Raw genomic sequence first — 19,198 nt, forward strand, 5'->3', positions numbered from 1 at the left:
CTAATAGTCAAGGTTGTGACTGATTCTAAATCTAGACAAGAGTATTTAAAAAAATAAACCAATAACACAACAAAAACAACCCTTAGGCATTATTAACCACAGGAGTCAGGAGTCTTGAGTTCCCAAGTGTTCCTGTGGAAGCTGCAATACACAATGGCAATTAGCATCAGAGTATAAATACAAGTTTCTTGTAACTAATGCTTTGCTATCTTAAAGACACAACATTACCTAGCAATATGGTCCAATTGTGGTAAGAAAAAAAAATCATTATGTTATACAAAAACTGAAGTTCTGAAGTAAAAAAAGCAGATTGGAGACAGAATATAGTTGGGTTTTTCATCACAAAGTTGCTTAAACTTAAGTATGTCATCTGTGAAATACTGTAACAAGTGCTTTCACCTGACTGTGCAGAACCGTCAGACGACAAAGGTTCGCAAAGCCATTATAACTTTCCAATTAAATTTCTAAAATTACTATATAGAATTGTTGTATACTTGTTCTATTTTCAAGCATCTAAGAATTTTTATTCAAGTGACAGAAAGGATCTACTTGGAATTATGCAGAAATTGTACTTACTTGTACCATTGTTTTGTCAGAGTACATCAATTCAATTGTTCGATGTATTCTAGATATACTTTCTTGTAAATCTAAAAGAAAAATATAGAAGAATATCTCTTCCATGAGTCTGCGTAACTGCACACGGTGACATCTTCATCTCATTAAATGTCAAACAAGAGTACATTTCATATTGGGTTCATCAGTTTATCTATCTACATGCCAAACACTAAATCTTCTTGGATAGTAAAGCCGAGTGAGTGATTCATGACACATTGCTGCTTGTTTCCTAGAGCTCAACCAAGGCCCACCCTGCTGGAACTACTTCCCTTGTTTCCCTCGGAGCAACAAAACAGACTGAGAGCTCTACCCACTCCAAAAAGCCTTTGGCTCAGAAATTGGATGGGCACGGGCCCAGACACAATCACACTGACAGCTCCTCATTTGCAGAGGCATGCATGGGCACAGATTCCACCTCTATTTCACTCCACTTCCCCCAACACCAGGCACACATAAACCAGTGTTGAAATATTCATGTATGCTTTACTCAATGCCCAGTCTGCATCTTCAGTGGCTATATCTCTGCTGCAGCCTCTAGTTGACTTCTCTTCCTGTGTGCTAGATATAACTTTAGAAGTATAAAACAAGGAATTCAACACACACGGACATTTAGAGAGTTTTCCCCACTTCCACAAACCCTTTCCAATGGCAAATGCATTCCCCAGCCTGTGACATTACCTCTAGTGTCATTCTCTACTTCTGTCCTCCAGCGATGTAAACAGCCTTCTAGGACAGACAGCTCTTCCTCAGTGATGTGTCTTGGTGCTGGATGCATTGGCAGATCAGGAGGAATTCTTGATTGTGTGAATGGTTTATGTATTACTGATCTTTGTACAGGAGATGTGCTTGGAACCTCTGAAGATGAAGGCCCCTGCTGCTCTATTGTGCTGCATTCATTGGAAATGTAAAATACAAAAACTGAATCATCACGTATACAAATAAAAGATATATCATAAAAACAAGATTTTAATCTGAAAGTAAAGGTAATAATTTCTTGCAATGTAATCTGAGAAAGGTACCTATAATACCAATACAGATTTGGTATGTAAATTCTGAAAGCTTTGTAGTGTACTACGTGTTAGCACAATAACGACGCTGGCTGCCATTACCAAAGATAAAACACCCAGAATTGGACCAGTCAAGCCACAGTTCACTTTGCTTGAAATGCTACTCAATGCTTTCAAATAACATCGTACAAGCAATCACTGTGCTGTGAGACATTTACCGCCAAACTGCAGAGAGAAAAACTGCAGTAGCTTGTCTTATGGCCTATTGACCATAAAATCCAACACTTAAAAGTTCTCTGTTTAATAACTTTTTCACGTGTCTCATGCCTAGCAGACTTTCTTTTTTCTTTCACCTACCTACAACTTATGTTAACAGCAACAATGAAGGGGCCACTGATATTTACAGCACACTGGAAATTTAGCACCAAACCATCTAAACTTGTTCCAAACAAGTCTCTTAAACAGCAAAGCAGTCAGATTAGGAGAATGTTGCAAGACCATCAAAATATTAAAAATGAAAACTTCTTAGAGACTTTTCTCCTCCCATCAAAAAGACCACCTATATGTAATCATATGTATTTGCTAGCAAGCCACTGACTTTTTTACTCTGTATGCAGCATCATGGTGTAGCCTGAGGAACTCGGATTCTTCAGTAGTTTAGAAAGTTCTGAGAACAACATGACTCCACATAACATGCTTTGTGCTTCTACAGATTGATGAAAAAAGTTATAATACATTTCTACAGAATAAATTTCCTCTATAGGAGTTTGAATAAAGTATATTAGTTTTGATATTGTATTTCATTCAAGCAATGATAGCTTTTAAAGTTTGTCTTCTCTTACCAGTCATCACAATTTCTACCAGCATTATATCAGTCAGACACTTGAAAAATGTTTGAATGCTTTTTAGATTCACTTACTTCACTAACTACAAAGTTCATCATCTTGACTGAAACAGAACCTAGAACCTCAAACCTCTACTTTCCAAATGCACTATTAATAAGCTCTGTTACATCTGTTAGCATCCACCTCGCCTAGTATTCTCCTATCCTAAGTTACACTCTAGTAACTATTAATAATAGTCAATAGTGAGAAGAAACCCTTACATTATTGGACCTTTATATTCCCGATACTTTGGTTAATCTGTATTTAAAAAGCCAGACTGTTAGGTATCTGATAACTTGGTGAAAAGTGTCGAGCTTCACTTCTGCTTGGCATTAATTTCCCAGGCAGAAATTAATGAACTGTACACCCAAAATCTTATGCTTTGCAGCGTATACATGCTGCCCAAACTCAGATTCTTAATACACTTGGGAAGCAGTGTATCAGATTCTGTGTCTATTTGGAACTGTGCTTTGTTTGAAAATGCCAGTTGTCTACCCAAAAACATTTAAACCTGGATTATTAACATGTTGCTTTAAGTCTGAAAAATACTTCTAGGAAGAGAGCAGATGCACTATAATCCTTAGGAGATGTCTTGTTCTATTAAGATGGTGAATGAAGCAGTCAAACCCCCTCCCCTCTCTCTCAGTGGCTGGGTTTGCAGAGGGGAGAGGGGAAGGCAGTCCTTACCTGGGGGAGGTCTGTGCTGGCAGCGTGCCACTGGCAGGGGCACTAGCACCTAGGTCATCGACAGGAGACGTGCACACCGGCTTGCTGGAGGCGAACTCCAAGGCGTACTGCAGGACATCTACCAAGGGGAATCGTTTAGGACCAGAACCATAGCTTAAATATCTGTTAACCACAAAATGTATTAATGCCATGACTTACATAGAGAAAAAAAAAGAAGAAAAAAAAAGAAAACTTATTTTCGGGTTGATTGCAATTAAATAAAGGAAGCCTTTCCTAACATGTTTCATGCATTAGAATTACCAAGCTTATACTGTTGCCAAGGAAAGCGGTAAAAGAAAAGAGATTCAGAAGGGAAATCCAGAGCACATAACTGCACATAAAGTGTACAGCTCATCAGAGTTATTCTATGTAGCTGATAATATTATTAGCATTTACAGAGTAATCTATAGTACCGTTCTAATCTCTGTTGTAAAACTGTGAGGTACTCTTTGAGTCTCTTGATTTCATCCCGTTTAATTCTTGTTATTTCTCTGTTTTTGTGCATATACCTGTAAAATTTAGAAAAAGATGTAAGCTAATAGTATCCCAACACTGAAACTGAGGACTGTAACCATCAGTCATATCGTTTAGTGCTAGTGAAAATCATAGTTGCTAGAACTTCCAAGATATTAAGCAGTAAAACAGAGTTGGAAAGATGCTTTCTCTCTATTGTCAAAAGCTCTGATCATACCATGGATGACTAACATGTATTAGAAAGCTTCTTAATTATGTGGTTTAAGAGGCAAGTGTGCAGCAATACTCCTGTTTCATTATTTAGGCTCACAAATGACATTCAGCATCTAACTGAAAACCATAATGGTATTCCACCTCTACATGTAAACAGCATGCACTGATGCTGAGAATCCTCTTCAAATCATGCAGTCTATCTGGGATAATATGAAGTATCTAACCTACTCTCCTTCCCAAAGACCCATAAGGACTCATATAATCAGGGTGATTTTTGCCAGTGTACACAACTACCTAGCAATAAAAACTGAAGTGCAAGTACATTTGGACACCAAGTAGCAGCATGTCTTAAATTGTATCTATGTGTATTTTCTGAAACAGATGACAATTTTAACTTGTCTAGGTAGAAGAGAAATTTACTGTGATTTAAGTGAGTGAAAGACGCACCAGCAACTTTATCAAGGTCATCAGATTTAACTTAAATTCATAGTAGGACTTTGTTGATAATAATATACTGTACCTGTCCAGATACAAAATTGGAGGAAATTCTAATTTGTTGTGTATCTTCTCCGGTCTCCCCAAAGCCTGATTAAACTCAAATCTTGAGAGCTCAAAAGTTAAGACAGGTGGAAGCTCGGTGAACCAATGCTGAACAAAAGAAAAACAGAAAATCCCATAATGAATGCCTTTCAACAACTTGGCTATGGGAGAAACTGGGTTTAGAGAGTGGACTGGCTCAAGCTTTCCAAAGTTCCTTCTTTCCCCTTCACGGTAGATACACCCAATTTGTCACCCACGTTGCATCAGGGCTTTTCAACTCATTCTCTTGCTCTCTGTGTGAAAAAGCTTCTTCCTTTCACGCCTGTTTTCCTCACTCATACTAAAAGCAGTCAATGCTTGAAGCTACCTGCCTTCCCAACTGTCTTGTTCTCTTTTGAATCCAATGCCACCAAAATAACTGTTTACATTGTATCAAGTGCTCTTGGTTCACTCAGTCAAGTTTCCAACCCTACCATTCACCTAGTATCACCCAAAGTTCTAATGACTTCCTCTAAAGTAGGATCAGGGAGTGCTCTGGGCTGGATCAGATGAGCTCCTGCAATGCTGTAAAACCGATACTTTTTCTTGAAATCATCTCCATACGAACAACCTCTCCTGAAGTCTCTGCATCATCAACTAAAGAGTCCCTGATTGCTGCAGACACTGTTGCCATACACATCTGATGTCAGTACTTATGGCCATTTGACCAGGGTCTCGCTTCAAGTTCTATCCAGCCAAATGACTTGACCTTGAGTAACCTTTTCATACAATACCTCTAGGGCAGCCTTTTTCTTCCTGTGCTCATGGCTAAAGTTTGGGTCTAGGTTCTCAACACTCCACATCTCAGTGCAACGTCTCCTCTCTGCTACCATTTCCTGGCCTTGGCAAAAATAGTCTTGTCCCACTAACAGATTTCCAGGATGTTCCTGAATTTTCCTAGTTCTTGCCTTCAACATCACTCCTTTCATCTGTTTATATCCAAAGTGATCTGCCTTTCCTTCTCCTGCCTCTACCAGCCTCCACTAAACAACTTTTTAGTGTTAAAGGAGACAATCAGGATTTCTCTCTTGCAGCAACTTCACACAACAGTAAATATCAATGCCACATGACAATCCTTCCCCCATACTCCTTTTACTGAAAGGCTCCCAAATCACTTAATGATGACTAAGCAGCTGATGTGTTTAAATTCACCATGATGCTGACAAACACTATCTCATTTCTACCACACTTCTGTACTCCACATATATGCATTGACCTCCATCTTCTCTTGAACTCAGAATTAAGTTCCTTGGGACAGGAAATGCCTCTTTTTCTGTTTGTATGTTAGTTTGCTTCCTCACACCCTACTCCATGGCTGAGGCTTTTATGAGGCACATTAATAATAGCAGTAGTAACAATAATAAGCAACAAGCTAAATATCACTATTGCCTCCAATGGGATAACTAGGAAAAAATCAAAATCCAATGTTACTTTCAGGATCTTTCAACACATGCAACTACCACATTGATATTATTCTCTTTCAGCTTTGATATCTGCCAGCTTGGACGAAGGCCACTTCAAGTCTTTGTTAAATTGAGATAGATTTTCTTAAAACTACAAGAAATTCAGCTTCCTTCAGTACTTCCAAAATTTCCAATGCACTGTAATATCTTTAAGGCATTATGCTTAAACTTAACTACTAACAGCAGCCACCACTACAAACAAAATACCTCAGTTCAGGGAAATGTAACCAATTTACTTGTCCCTGGTAATAATACTGTAGGATTAGTATTTTAACACCTTACCTTTTTTTGTTTTGTCACTGTTGTCAATCTGACGTATCACTATTTCACTACCATTTCCATACGCTAAGAAGCCAAGCAGATTACAACCCTGACAGTTTCACAACTCAAAGTTCAACACTCTAGACCTATATGTGACTATCTTACTGTTTCCCATAGTTTCCTAGGATTGAAGATTTAAAAAAAAAAATACAAAGATCAAAACCAAGAAATACCCTGAGCCTGACACTTCTAGTCAAGCATTTATAACTGAACTGACACTATATGCATGAATGCACACAGGTTTTAACTGTAAGACAACCTTCAGTCCCTAGATGAACAATCGTGTTCTTGCAGTAGGCATCTACTTGCATAAATAAATTGAGTTTTAGATCATACCAAGATGTTGATGAGATTTTTTTTTTCCCCCAGTTATATTTCAGGAAACATGCTCATTGGAAGAACACATTTCTACAAGTAATAGAATTAAAAAAAAAAAAAAAAAAAAAAAAAAGAACACATCCTAAGAAAGAACACACTTACTAAGATGTGTAACTACGATTGAAAATGCTTGTTAACATCTGGTTTTGTTGATCAATATTTGATCAACAACAGCTGACCAGAAAGAGGGAGTGTAAAAGTGATGTCCTAAAACTTTTGTTAGTAGCACGATCTTGGAACTAGAACTTCACACTGGAGGATGACTTCAGTGTGCATCACTAGGCTTAGTAATTAAATCCTGTATGTATAGTGATATGATTAAAGGGAGCAAAATTTCATTACTGCCAAAGATAAACATCAAGGAAGAAAACCACACTTGAACTTTTTACTGAAGCAGAAGAAGCCTCCTAAGATTTCTTATCTTTAAAATAAATGTAATAAAACACAAACAACTGTGTAAAGTAGCTCAGCCTTTACAGGCAAAGAGGATTCCTGTATTTCCACATGAATAATACACAGGTTATGAGAGAAAGCTGTGACAAGAGATAAATGCTAGCCATAAATATGCATGTCAGCAATAACAGGAGATATTTCAGACCACATCTTCTCAGTTCTACAACTGCCATCAGTCCAACTATTTTTCCCTAATGTGTGACCTGTATAAATGATGTCATCCATCACCTTATCACAACATCATGAATTGCATACTTCACTTCTTAGTGAGGCTCCACCTGAACCCCTCCTGCCGGACTTCCAACATGCTCTGACATTTGGCAGCCTCCTGCTCTAGCAAGGGAGGCTACCAACAGTCCACAGCCCAAGTATTGTCTGTCCATCACCATAAGCAAAGGAGAACTGCCCACCATAGATGTCAAGAAGGTGGAATTTGGGAAACATCAATAAAAAAACGGAAAGGAGAGAAGGCTAGATGCTGAGGAATTACAAGAGAGAGACACAAAGGAATAACAACAATGTTCTGAAGCAATCATCAAATGCACAGCTCATGATTGCTGTTTACAGAACAGCACAGGGTGGCAAGTCAGTCAGAGCAGTGGGCAGCTACCACAGCACATTATACCCATGACCTCTCTGGAGATCAAGTATCAGCAACAGGTGGGAATCAGCCTGTGCCGAATCACCACTGTAAGCACTTAACTGCACTAGCTTTTAATAAACATAAAAATCACATCTTAGGAAAAATACAAAAAGATGATACTCTGGATACTCTAGAAGAGATACTACACCCCCTAAATTAACAATGCCAGACATAAGAACTTGCACAGAAGTAGGTCACATAAAAAACAACCACGAACTCTAATGAAAAATAAGGAACACTACAAAACTGCCATGAGAGAAGCCCACAGAAGTACTTAACTCACCTCCTGACCAGACTTTGCAGAGTTTTCTGAATGGAGGGATTCAATTTCCCCTTCAATCATTGCAGCTTCTAGGCACTCATGCAGATCTTTAAAGCCATTAACCTGGAGTGGATACTGGCCAAACATTTCAGTGTTTTCAAATTTTTTACCTTCACATAAGAAATTAAGACAGTTAGGGTTTTAGGAACAAACATTTAACTTTAAAAAAAATCAACAATCCTAGGTCACCCGACCTAGTCTACTGAACAACACCCACATTTTCTTATTGAACAAGTGTATTATATGTATACAGAAAAATCACTCCCGAAAACATGACTTGAATGTAATAAATATTTAAAATTACTGTATTTTCCTCTTTAGACCATTTTTAATACTGTTTTTCCATCTGTCGCTAACAAGAAAAACTCAAAATAACTGAGCACCACAGATGTATGGGAAGTTTTACACATACAAATCTCAGTTTTCCTCCTGCAAAGAGCAGCTCAGTAATACAACCGTGCATTGTATCAGCAAAGTCACTGGAACTACTGATATGAAACAGCCCTTTGTATAAGTGCATTTTGCAAAAATAAATCACAAGAGAACATTGATGTTTTCTGTACTGAAAACAAGATCGTAATTTGGTAACAGTGTAGAAAGATATAAGCTCAAATATGAGGAGAAACATGGGCGACAAGTGATCTGAAATCTCCAATTTATTTCATTCTAATATCAGTAACAAGTCTTCCATCTGCCAGACTTTTTGGGTTTTTTTCTTTGGTTTGGTTTTTGCAGATATCATTAGTTAAGATGAAAATGTAAGGAATGAAAGTAGCCAAAGTAACAGTAGCAAAATGCTACCTACTAGCAAGAAATCTGCAGAATGATCATTAGATACACTGTTCTAGGCTGAGGAACAACCTGGACGACACTTTAAAGATTATAGCTACTTCATTTAAATGCACAGGACAGAATCACCAACATTAAAAATATTTTCACAACTGCTGGACTCCTCAAATAGAGGACACTGCAATTCTGTAGATTGACTAATTACATGCAGGTAAGAGAAAAGGAAGCTTGTTGCACAACCACTTGTTCTCAATGTACTATACTTTTAAGAGGGCATTATCCATATCAGAAATGGTGCAGAACAAAATCCAGTAACTGACACTTTGAATTGCATCAAATGAAGCAAAGGGCGGAGAGACTAGCTCAGTGACATACAGTAACTTGCCTTCTGTACGCCACTAGTAAGTGGCAAATGTGCCCTGATAGTCATTTCTTGCAAGCATTTTTGCTCAGCTTCTTACCCTAAATCCTACTGCACTTAAATACATACACTTAGGTCCTGAAAATTACGAAAGCAATCTTTCTGGACCACTGTAGCTCACTGTATTTACCTTCTCTCTCATTATCTGGAAAAAAAACTTTTGTCACAGATGAAATGTGTATTCTCTGAGTGTACTTCTGCAGAAGTAGCTAAAATGCTACAACTGCTTCATTCATCTGTGTATTTACATAAGCACTGAACAGACATAAGCACAGAGTTCGAGTAAATTCAGATGCATACCTTCAAGTACACCTACTGCTAGAAATCGTCCATAAAACAATTCCACCATTGGGTTCTTTGGTTTCTCTCCATCCCTGAAAATAGAAAGCATGTTATTACAGACATCAAAATCAAACACAAAGCTATGAACTTTTATCAATATGAACGGAAATTAATCCATTACAGAAATGCTGCCTATTTTACCCAGCTATTGTTCATTTAGTTTTGTACTTTTCTCGAATGACAATAACAGTGATTCACGTGTTTGTAACGATAAATATATTCTGAAAACTAAGTTTCAGAAGTGCTCCATTCTACAAAATTTTACGTAAATCAGTTTCAATTAATGAGTGGTTAAGTTTCACAAAACCCTTGTCAAAACTATTTTCTGTAACATTTTAGAAACAATTATGTATTCAAAAGACAGTTTACAGATGTTCACTTGAACAAACAATGAGTAGTTACTTATGAGAAGAGAAATAGAAGTAAAGTTTTGAAGTAATTAAACTGGAGAACTGAAAATCAAACTGGATTCAAACAAAAAAAGAAAAATTTATTATGCTCAAAATGCACGTTATGTACTTTGGGTTCCTTTCAGCAAGACTTCTACCGTTAAATAAGAAGGTTAAAAAAGACAATTCACGGAAAACTGAAGGTTCTTGGCATGTTTGGAAAAAAACACACTTGAACTAAAAGAAGCTATAGAGTTGGATCTTTTTCAGCCATGAAGTGAGAAGCAGATTTTGGTTGTTTGGTTTGCTTTTTCTCATCAAAGTGGTCACTATAGAGAGCTATAAAACAAACCTTACCTCTCTTCTTCAGCTTTAATTTGGAAGGCATCTTCTAGCCAATCTAATAGCTTATGTGTAAATTCACTAACATCTTGCTGTTGAAAAATATAAGACTATCAGTATACATTCACATATTTAACAGAACATGTAACCTTACAAGATTAGCAGATCATATTGTGTCTAAGACTATGTCATGATTGGATTTTTTATGGGTAGCTCAGAGCACATTAAGGCTCTGGTGTTCCTCAGTCACTACACTGCCCTGTGATCCTTATTACTTGGACTCAGCTTTCATACCATGATAGTCCAAAGGCATCTTATGAATCCCATTGTTTAAACCCTTTGGTATCTAACAAGTGGTGACTAATATTACTTTCATCAAACACTAAATTCAGCATGCTGTTGTAATTAAACCCCTTAGCCACATAACCTCATGTGGGAAAAACAGAGCCTCTGAAGAAACAAAGTGTTTCTCATAAAAGTAAAATACATCCACTATGACTTAGGCAAGAATCCCAAATATGACTCCTATGACCCTCAAAACCAACATCTATACAAATAGTATTCTAAGACTGTACTAGCCCTGGAGGTACTGTTAGATGAGAAGAATGAAGATCTCCAAAAAAGCACAGACTTAGAGGCTAAACTTAATCCTAAAAGCAAGAATGTGGAACTGTTAGTTTCTAAAAAATTACGATGAAAGTGTACTGAATAAAACAAGTCACGCTGTCCAGAATATTATTATTGTTGTAATTATTTTAATAAAAGTGACTACAGGACCCATAATGTTAAAGAAAATACTCCAAGACTGTAATAATTAGAATTTTCTTTCATGTGGACATTTTGAGGTTTGGCTGTCCATTTTAATTATTTCCTTTTGTCAGATAACAATATGAAAACATGCATAAGTTTGAATAAAAATACACAGAAGTTACCTGTTGAGAATCATTTGATTTAAAAGCATCTTTAAGGATTTCAACCGCTCTTGATGGGTCAACATATTTTCTCTTCGAACCAACTAAAAGTGCAAATAGGTACCTTAATTCACGCATGAAAGGCAGATTCCTGTGTTCCTGGATATGAAGAAGAAATAAAAATATTTCACAAAGTGGTAACAAAAATCTACTTTACAGAAGCATTACCCAATGAACTAAGAGTATATTCAGACAGTCATCATAATGGTTATTTGTAGTGCTACCAAGGTAGTGTTGCACGTCTTTCCATTGTCAGTTTTACAAAGTAATTTAAGTCCTCTGGGAAAAAAGTCATACTCTGGAAACTGAAAGCTCCCTGAAACCACTTCTACTTGTGTCCATCTGACTCAATATGGGGCTGAATGGATAAGTGGACATGCTGATTTGCATTTAAGACAGAACTGTTTCTCTCAAGATTTACCACGACTTAAGTAATTATGCACTGATTTTACTGAAATTAGTATTCCTCTATACTTCTAGTAGAATTTCTTGTGAGCTTACACACTGTCTAGTACCTTTTTAAGCTGCTTCTTTTTTTAAACTAAAGACTAAATTTATAAAATATACACAAATCCTTATTATTTCTCTTGAGAGAAGTAAGAAATAGCCTGCTCTCTTTTCTACCTATATTTTAAATACATCTCATAGGGAATATGGAATTCTTTTTCTGATTTCCAGGAGAGAAGCAGAAGAAACACATTCTGCCTCTGAAACATAAATTTAACCACAGGTTACAAATGCTATTATATTTCACTCATGCTCTTGATTAGATAGATGACAAATACCTGTGAAATGAAAACAAATGTACTATCTACTTGTATTTAAAATAAAGTCTCATTCAAAGGTATTCAGACATCAGATGCAGGTCAAACTGGAATTACTTGATGACAAACCATTTCACATGCTCATCAAACAGCAGACTTGTTTAGTCACTCCTAGCCAATCCTGTATGCACAGTTTTCTGTACATAAAGCCTGTTTTGTTTCAGCTTTAAAAACTCTGTGAGGTGATCTGGAATTTGTTCTGCACAATACCTGAAAAATACTTCTAGTCACGTAAATACCCCAGTTTTACTTGCTCTTCTAGTCCAACTTGTAAAACACCTGACAGATACGATGTTCCCAGAAAAGGCTGAGGACTTCATCAACTGCCAGCCTAATTCAGGATTAAATCATCATAATTTAAAAATAAATATGTAAATGAGAGACTGATTTTAAAGCACTTTGTAACAACAAAACAGGAAAAAGATGGTGAATGTTTTTCTTTCTTTTTACTATTTTCACAAAGTATTCTATTAAAAATGAATAGAATTTTAAGTTTTAAATGCATTTTATCAAAATGCTTCAATTTCGTTGATCATTCATATGCATAATAGAGACAACTGCCCCCAGAATATGCTAGATCTCACCTTCTTTTTGTGAAATCTGAAGTACATAGGCAGTGAGTATTATTGCATTACTTACCCAAATCTATACTACTAAGTTTTGTCAAGTTTCAAGATACTTCTAGCTTTTGGTTGAACAATTGCCTACTGATGTCAGTAGGATTACTCAAAACAAATATCTCTGTAAAGCCTATAAACATTTTCTAAAACTAGAAAAATCCTTATTGTTTTTCAAGAAAGCTCAGTTTAATGCCTTAGGCATTACCACAACAAACAGTGATTCTGACTAAACAAAATCTACAAAACTTCAAGAGCACATAAGCCAGTCCCCAAGACAAGATAAGCAGTTTCACAAAGGACAAAAATTCAAAGGACAAAAATTAACTAATAAAGTCATCACAGCACAGTATGTCTCTCAATTTTAAAGCATACTGTAGGCACATCAATGCAAAGAAAAAGGATTAAAAATCAATTTTGAAATAAAAACTGTATGGAAAGTTCATAATCTATAATGTCCTCTATTTTATCACCTATCTTGCCTGCATAAATAATTTCTTAATACAGTAATATCGGAACAATTTATGATTAAGAAATGCTTCTAAACAGCCCACATATTTAATATAGAGTAAAGATTCATTACTCTGAATCAGTATGCCAGGACACTAGCACCACAATAGTGCTGAAACAGGGGGAAAGACGTGCTAACCTGTAGCACAGTAACCTGCTTCCTCTGACAATAAAATGTTTCCTGAAGATATAATCAAGATCAAATATTTAGCTGATCTCACTGCATACAGTAAAAAAAGACCTGCTCATATGTCAGCAAGATTTAGAAGAACTAGGAGAGCAAATAAGCTGCAGTAACTACAGAGAATTGTATTTGTTACACAGAAAGAAGCTGTGGAATAAACCCAGAACGAAAAATTATTTCCAATGAAAAAGAACAAAAACAGATTGGAGGTTTTAAATGTATACCCAAGCTTAAAATCCAGAAAAAAACAAGTGCAATTAGCTGAAGCTAATTTTTGTTTGGTTGGGTTTTTTTGGTTGGTTTTTTTGTTTAAGGTCAAAATTTATACCAATGACTTCTGGATTACAAATGTTACATTGAATATTGAATAGATTGATAGGAAAGATCAAAAATACTCCACTTTTAAAATATGTGATTGTACTTCAGGGAATATTACATTCTAAGCCAAGTGATTGCCATGACTCTAGTATTAAATTCCACTTTCCACCTACTGGAAGAACAATGGGATGTAACCATATGTAAAGTGTGGAAAATCTGGGATTATTAAAACTGTTTCTTTATAAGCAACAAAATTTTATCCTAGGGAATGTCAGTCACATACAGTACTTAATGCTATGCTAAAAATAAGAACCAAAACAGAACTAAGTCAAGATAGTTTTGAAACAAGAAGATGGAAGCAAATTCTAGGGCTTTTTTTGCATCTAGTAGCTTATATTACAATTTCAAATAAATTGTCTTCACATTATAAAGGAAAAAAAGCACCATATTTGGGGGCATACATGCTTATTTCTTCTTCAAATCTAAGTTCCAACTAATTAAGCAATCTCTTTTCCTAAATTGTCCCAAAAACATATTTCAACACTAAGACAATCTTTCTTCAGTTTTAGATAAGACAGATGAGTACATCAATTAATAATGTTATTTCATTCTGCAATTTAAGTTAACAAAGCAGAAGACAAAAACTACTGCTAGAAATTCTTACTAGCAGGCTTGCAGGGAGCAAGGTTTCTGCATAAATCCATATACTCGTATCACACCATTTCCTGCTGCCTTAATATTGTCTGTCATGGTCACAATGTCTAAGACATATCACTCGGCAATTGATCAAGGCTTTTGGTTGCTAGTCTCAAAGCTTGGGCAACACACTTTTCAAAGACAAACATTTATTTTTTTCTGCCTCCTATCATCTCTTAGATTCCAGTTGCTTTTTACACTCTGAAAAATGAAGGTAAAGAACTCTGAGTATTGGAAGGTATTACTAAAACAAATATGACTAACAATGAAACTCCAGGCAGAAAGTCAATGTAAAAAGAAAAAAAAAAAAATCAGTACAACTCTTTGGTAGAGCATGACTTTAAACCTTTCTTACTGAAACACATTGCCCTCTGTGACATGTTCTTAATACTACCCATATTGTTTTTGCACACCATCTCATGACTCGATGCAAACATTTTTCCGTTAAAAAGAACAAAGTAAAACAAAAAAACACTCCAAATGGTAACTTGCTCTTTGAATGGGGAGCTAGGAAGTGCATGCACATGCAAGGCAGAAATTATGCAGCTCTAACTGAATATTCAACTTCCCTCTTATTATAGATACCTAGAGGTCTCAAAAATGGACAGTATCTTCTCTATGTCTGTTTTCTCTCGCTTTTTAATGGAAACTGCTAGTTTTACTTGTGAGCATTCTAGTCAAGTCTAAAGCACCAAACAACTAAGAACAGGCCAACACCACACTCCCTTTTTAAAATCCTAAAGAAAGAGGCAAAAGACAATAGTCTAACTCACGGACACACACAATTTTACTACTCTGTAAAAACCTGTGTTAAAAATCAGGGCATCAAGTGCCTTGACTTTCCATTACAGCTACTTCCTCTTCTCATTTCTTCCTTTCTGTTTTTTAATATAGAAGCCAAGGTGCCCTCCGTTTATCTCTCATAAGAAGGTATCCATGAAGGAAGAAAAATTGGTCTGGTCCATGACCATTCCGCTTCACTAGTCTGAGGTCACATGAAACTTAAGCCAATGCCCTCTCTCTTCAATCCATATCAGCACCAGAATAAACACAGGAAAATTTATGTCTACAATCACCTCATGAAAAGCTGAGAAGAGACAAGCTAAGAACAGAAAGCTTAATCTCAGATCATGAGCTATAAATAATTAACACTAAAAAAAAACCCAGTGATGTGGTCATCGCAACACTAACAGTAGTGTTGGCAAAACTACACAGTTCAATAATATGCAGGTAACAGAAAATGCCTGTAGCTGCACAGTGTGAGAGAACTAGAATAAAATATGTTTGCTAAAACAAGCTAAATCTACATTAGAAACAATCAGTCAACAGCAGTAGTTCTGATAACAGCTTTATCAGGAAAGTCCTTTCACTGAACCTGGTCTAAACAGTAGTACATCACACAGACTCTGCTTCTTTCACCACTCTGCCTCATACCCTCCTGTGAGGCTAATGTGTTTTATATAAGATCTGTAATAGGAAGCTTAGATAAACATTAACTGGCCCCTATAAAACCCATGCTAGTTGGAGCTAGAGAACAATGCAAAATTGAAGTTCAGTAGAGAGAGAGATGCCCTTAGCAGCCACCAGGGGAAGTTTGCTTCTAATCTTACCTTTTGGTTTCGGGGCAAATCTTGAGCATTTGCAGGAGGACTGAAATTCAAAACTAGTCTTCGAAACTCCAGCAGGTTAAATAATGACTGAACAAAAAAAGAAAAAGAAAAAAGAATGTTTTAGCACTTCCACAAACAGCACAAAATTCTTCCAAACATGTCTTCGCAAAATAAATGACAAACAGACACAAAGGTTTCATTTCAGAAGCTACATTATTTCACTTACCTTTGCTAAATGTGCTTTCACCAGAAGACAATTCTTTTTGCCAAGAAAATAGTAAAATACAAGAAAATCTTTTTTACACTTAATCACATAAATGGAACAATAACTTTATAGACGATAGGTAAATTACTTTTTATGGGAACAATTTTATTAATTATATAATTGTCCATTTTCAAACTGAAATTAAGTCTGTTTAGCCATATAATGTTCATCTTGTAGCCCCTCTATCATCTACCTACCCAGTGTAGAAAAAGCACATCTTTGTGTATACAACTTAAGTTCACTTGCAATTACCTCTACTTTTTGCATTCTGTACACTCCTCCCATTATTATAGCACCTGAATGACACAGATTAGAGGGAGGAAATTGGGCTATATATCCTTGCAGGTAAGGAACTGATCATGCTCTCATTTTATGGAGAGCAAGACATAAAAACAGGTGTCTACAGGCACATCCACAAAGAACCCCACAGTGTAATACCGTGCCTGGAGCAAAGGGTGTACAAGAACAAGACTACTCTAGGTTTTAAAAGCACAAATTCAAAGCAGTGGCTGAGAGTTGAAGTCCTCAGCACCTGCATAACTGCATGGTTTTTCTGTACAGGCAGAACATACTTCGGTTAAAGCTCATTTCATTACCACAAACTAGCATTCTGATAAAGAAAGGGTAGCAGAAAAGATCTAAATTATTTTAAACATGCTCATCAGAGAAATATCAGAAAGATTTGTCCTCCTATTCATACATAGCCTTTGGTTTTACAATCTGTAATTAACTTACTTTTTTTCTGTTCCCCAAATCATATATTAGCTATTTATTTTGCAAAGGCAGAGCTTGCTTATCCCAGCAATAGACTTTGATTCTGCACCTTGTCCTACACAGGTAAAGACTTAAGTCAGAGTCCACAGCAGGTTTCACAGGGCCAAGAAAGTGAAACTCAAATTGTGATCGAGGCACTGCATTTGCTCTAATTATTTAGATCACATTGGACAGGGGGGGGGGAAAAAAAAAAAAAAAAAAAGACAACTGAAAAGTTGTATTGCAACGTTCTTGACTCTCCTCGTGAAAGAGCCTGTACCAAGTATAACCTCTTTCTACAGTATACAGTATTTCCAGCAAAATGAAAAGGCTAAAGTTGTCCTTCCTAACACTTTCATATCTAAACCCACTTGTTTTTTAAAAATAAAAGAAAAATCAAGCACAACAATCAGAGAAGACCTTTGTGACTCTGCTAAAGAAACGTAGACAATTGAGTAGTCAAGTTTTGGGTTTTTTTTCCTCATTTTTACTGTTCAAAATAGAGTTTGTTGGGTTTTTTTTTTCTCCCTTGGAAAGAAGGGAGATTAAAACACCCTCCTTTATTTTGTTACTCAAAGGATAGAAATTGTTAATATTTAACTCTAGTGTCATTCTAGAAGTTGATACTAACTAAAGTTATGTCTCATGATGTAACAGCATTCCACTGGTGGGCTCCTCATCAAGCAAAACATAGCAATGTCTTACGTACAAAATAAACCAGCTGCTGAAATATAAAGTCCAAAGACTGAATTCTCTCCATGACTAATCCAAGTGCCATCAAAATGCCAAGCAGTTGAGTTGGCCAATTTCCTAAAGCACAAACACAAAAAAAGTACAGAAAACTGCACTAACGTTTAGAAATTTTATCTGGCAGTCAAAAACACAAGTTTTTCCATGAAGAATTGTATTTCTTTAATTCAGTCTCTAAACAGTGAGCATGTAATTCCACACTTCACTAAGCTAAATGAACCTATTTCTGCAAGCTGCTGATAATAATTAAGAGGACTGATATGTTCTTTTCTTCTTCATTTTTGTTCTACTCAAAATTTCTTATGTGAGATATTTAGTTATTACACTTTTCTCCAAAACAGCTCATGCTGTGCGTAATTGTGCTGAGACGGGGCAGAATGATCATAGTTAATCTGCAGCATTAACAGGACAGGATACATTGTAGCTCTTCTATACTGAGCTAAATCAACTTTAGAAAACTTCTACCTTCACAAAAATGGAAGCGGATTTCCTAGTGTAAGCATAAACAAACATATAGAAAGCGTGCTTGAGACCAACCACATTTTGTGCTCAAAGTACCTCAAGGAGGAACCTATGGTTATGGGTTACCACATCTCATAGCACTTCAAGGAGCTCACCTAAGTCCTCATTGCAACAGAGATCTCCCACAGCCAACCAGCCACTCTGGTGCTTCAGAAAGGGGCTAGGTAAAACAGTTCCTAATTTGCTTAGCCATCTGTTGGCTGCACTTCCTACACCCAGGGTAGGCAAAGCCATGAAGTAGAAGCTGCTTTTCTGCTGCCATCAAGAAAGACAGCAGAGACTATTCATGGCCTGAGTGCCACCCACTGCCCCAGACCAAAGCACTGCCCTTTTGAACATTTAATCTTTTCCTCACTTGGCTTCGGCTACAGAAAGGTGTCAGGAGTCACAGTGAGGGGAAACAGGCTGGATCTAAAATATGGATATTTCCTATCTACTGGCCCTGATCTAATATGTTTAAAGTTTACCAATGTAAAGTACACAAAATTTATGCATGCAAGAAAAACTCTCTAAAAGATGAGGGTGTGTTCCAGCATATTTAAATTTATGTCAAAGCTGTCATCTGGAAATTTGACCAAGCTGAGGCTATGACAAGTTGTATCAATTCAAATTATCATGAAAATCAACCAATTCTTCGAACATCTGTCTCCTATTATGTCAGTTTAGGGGCTGAATGAGATGCAAAAGAAAATGAGAATAAATAACAACCACAAGAATCCAGTGTCAGTTTAGGGTATTCAAACTAACTGTGCCAAATGACAACAGGCTTACTGTGTCTTGCTCCTGCTATAGGTAGCAACAATGTAGATGTATTTTC

At 36.4% G+C, this 19,198-nt stretch overlaps 1 protein-coding gene across 3 annotated transcripts in view; it reads right to left on the reverse strand.

Moving 5' to 3' along the window:
- Positions 1–19,198, reverse strand: part of USP25 (ubiquitin specific peptidase 25) — a 90,719-nt gene that overhangs the window by 24,061 nt on the left and 47,460 nt on the right. For all 3 annotated transcript variants that reach the window (XM_062002528.1, XM_062002512.1, XM_062002521.1), the window contains 10 exons: positions 16,092–16,178; positions 11,294–11,431; positions 10,377–10,453; positions 9,589–9,662; positions 8,040–8,188; positions 4,440–4,567; positions 3,646–3,741; positions 3,194–3,355; positions 1,294–1,502; positions 577–647 (listed from right to left, as the gene is read on the reverse strand). In XM_062002528.1, the coding sequence (XP_061858512.1) occupies positions 577–647; positions 1,294–1,502; positions 3,194–3,355; positions 3,646–3,741; positions 4,440–4,567; positions 8,040–8,188; positions 9,589–9,662; positions 10,377–10,453; positions 11,294–11,431; positions 16,092–16,178 (1,191 nt within the window). The remainder of the gene's footprint in view (positions 1–576; positions 648–1,293; positions 1,503–3,193; positions 3,356–3,645; positions 3,742–4,439; positions 4,568–8,039; positions 8,189–9,588; positions 9,663–10,376; positions 10,454–11,293; positions 11,432–16,091; positions 16,179–19,198) is intronic.

Source organism: Colius striatus, chromosome 1, assembly GCF_028858725.1.
Source record: "Colius striatus isolate bColStr4 chromosome 1, bColStr4.1.hap1, whole genome shotgun sequence".
NCBI classification, from domain to species: Eukaryota; Metazoa; Chordata; class Aves; order Coliiformes; family Coliidae; genus Colius; species Colius striatus.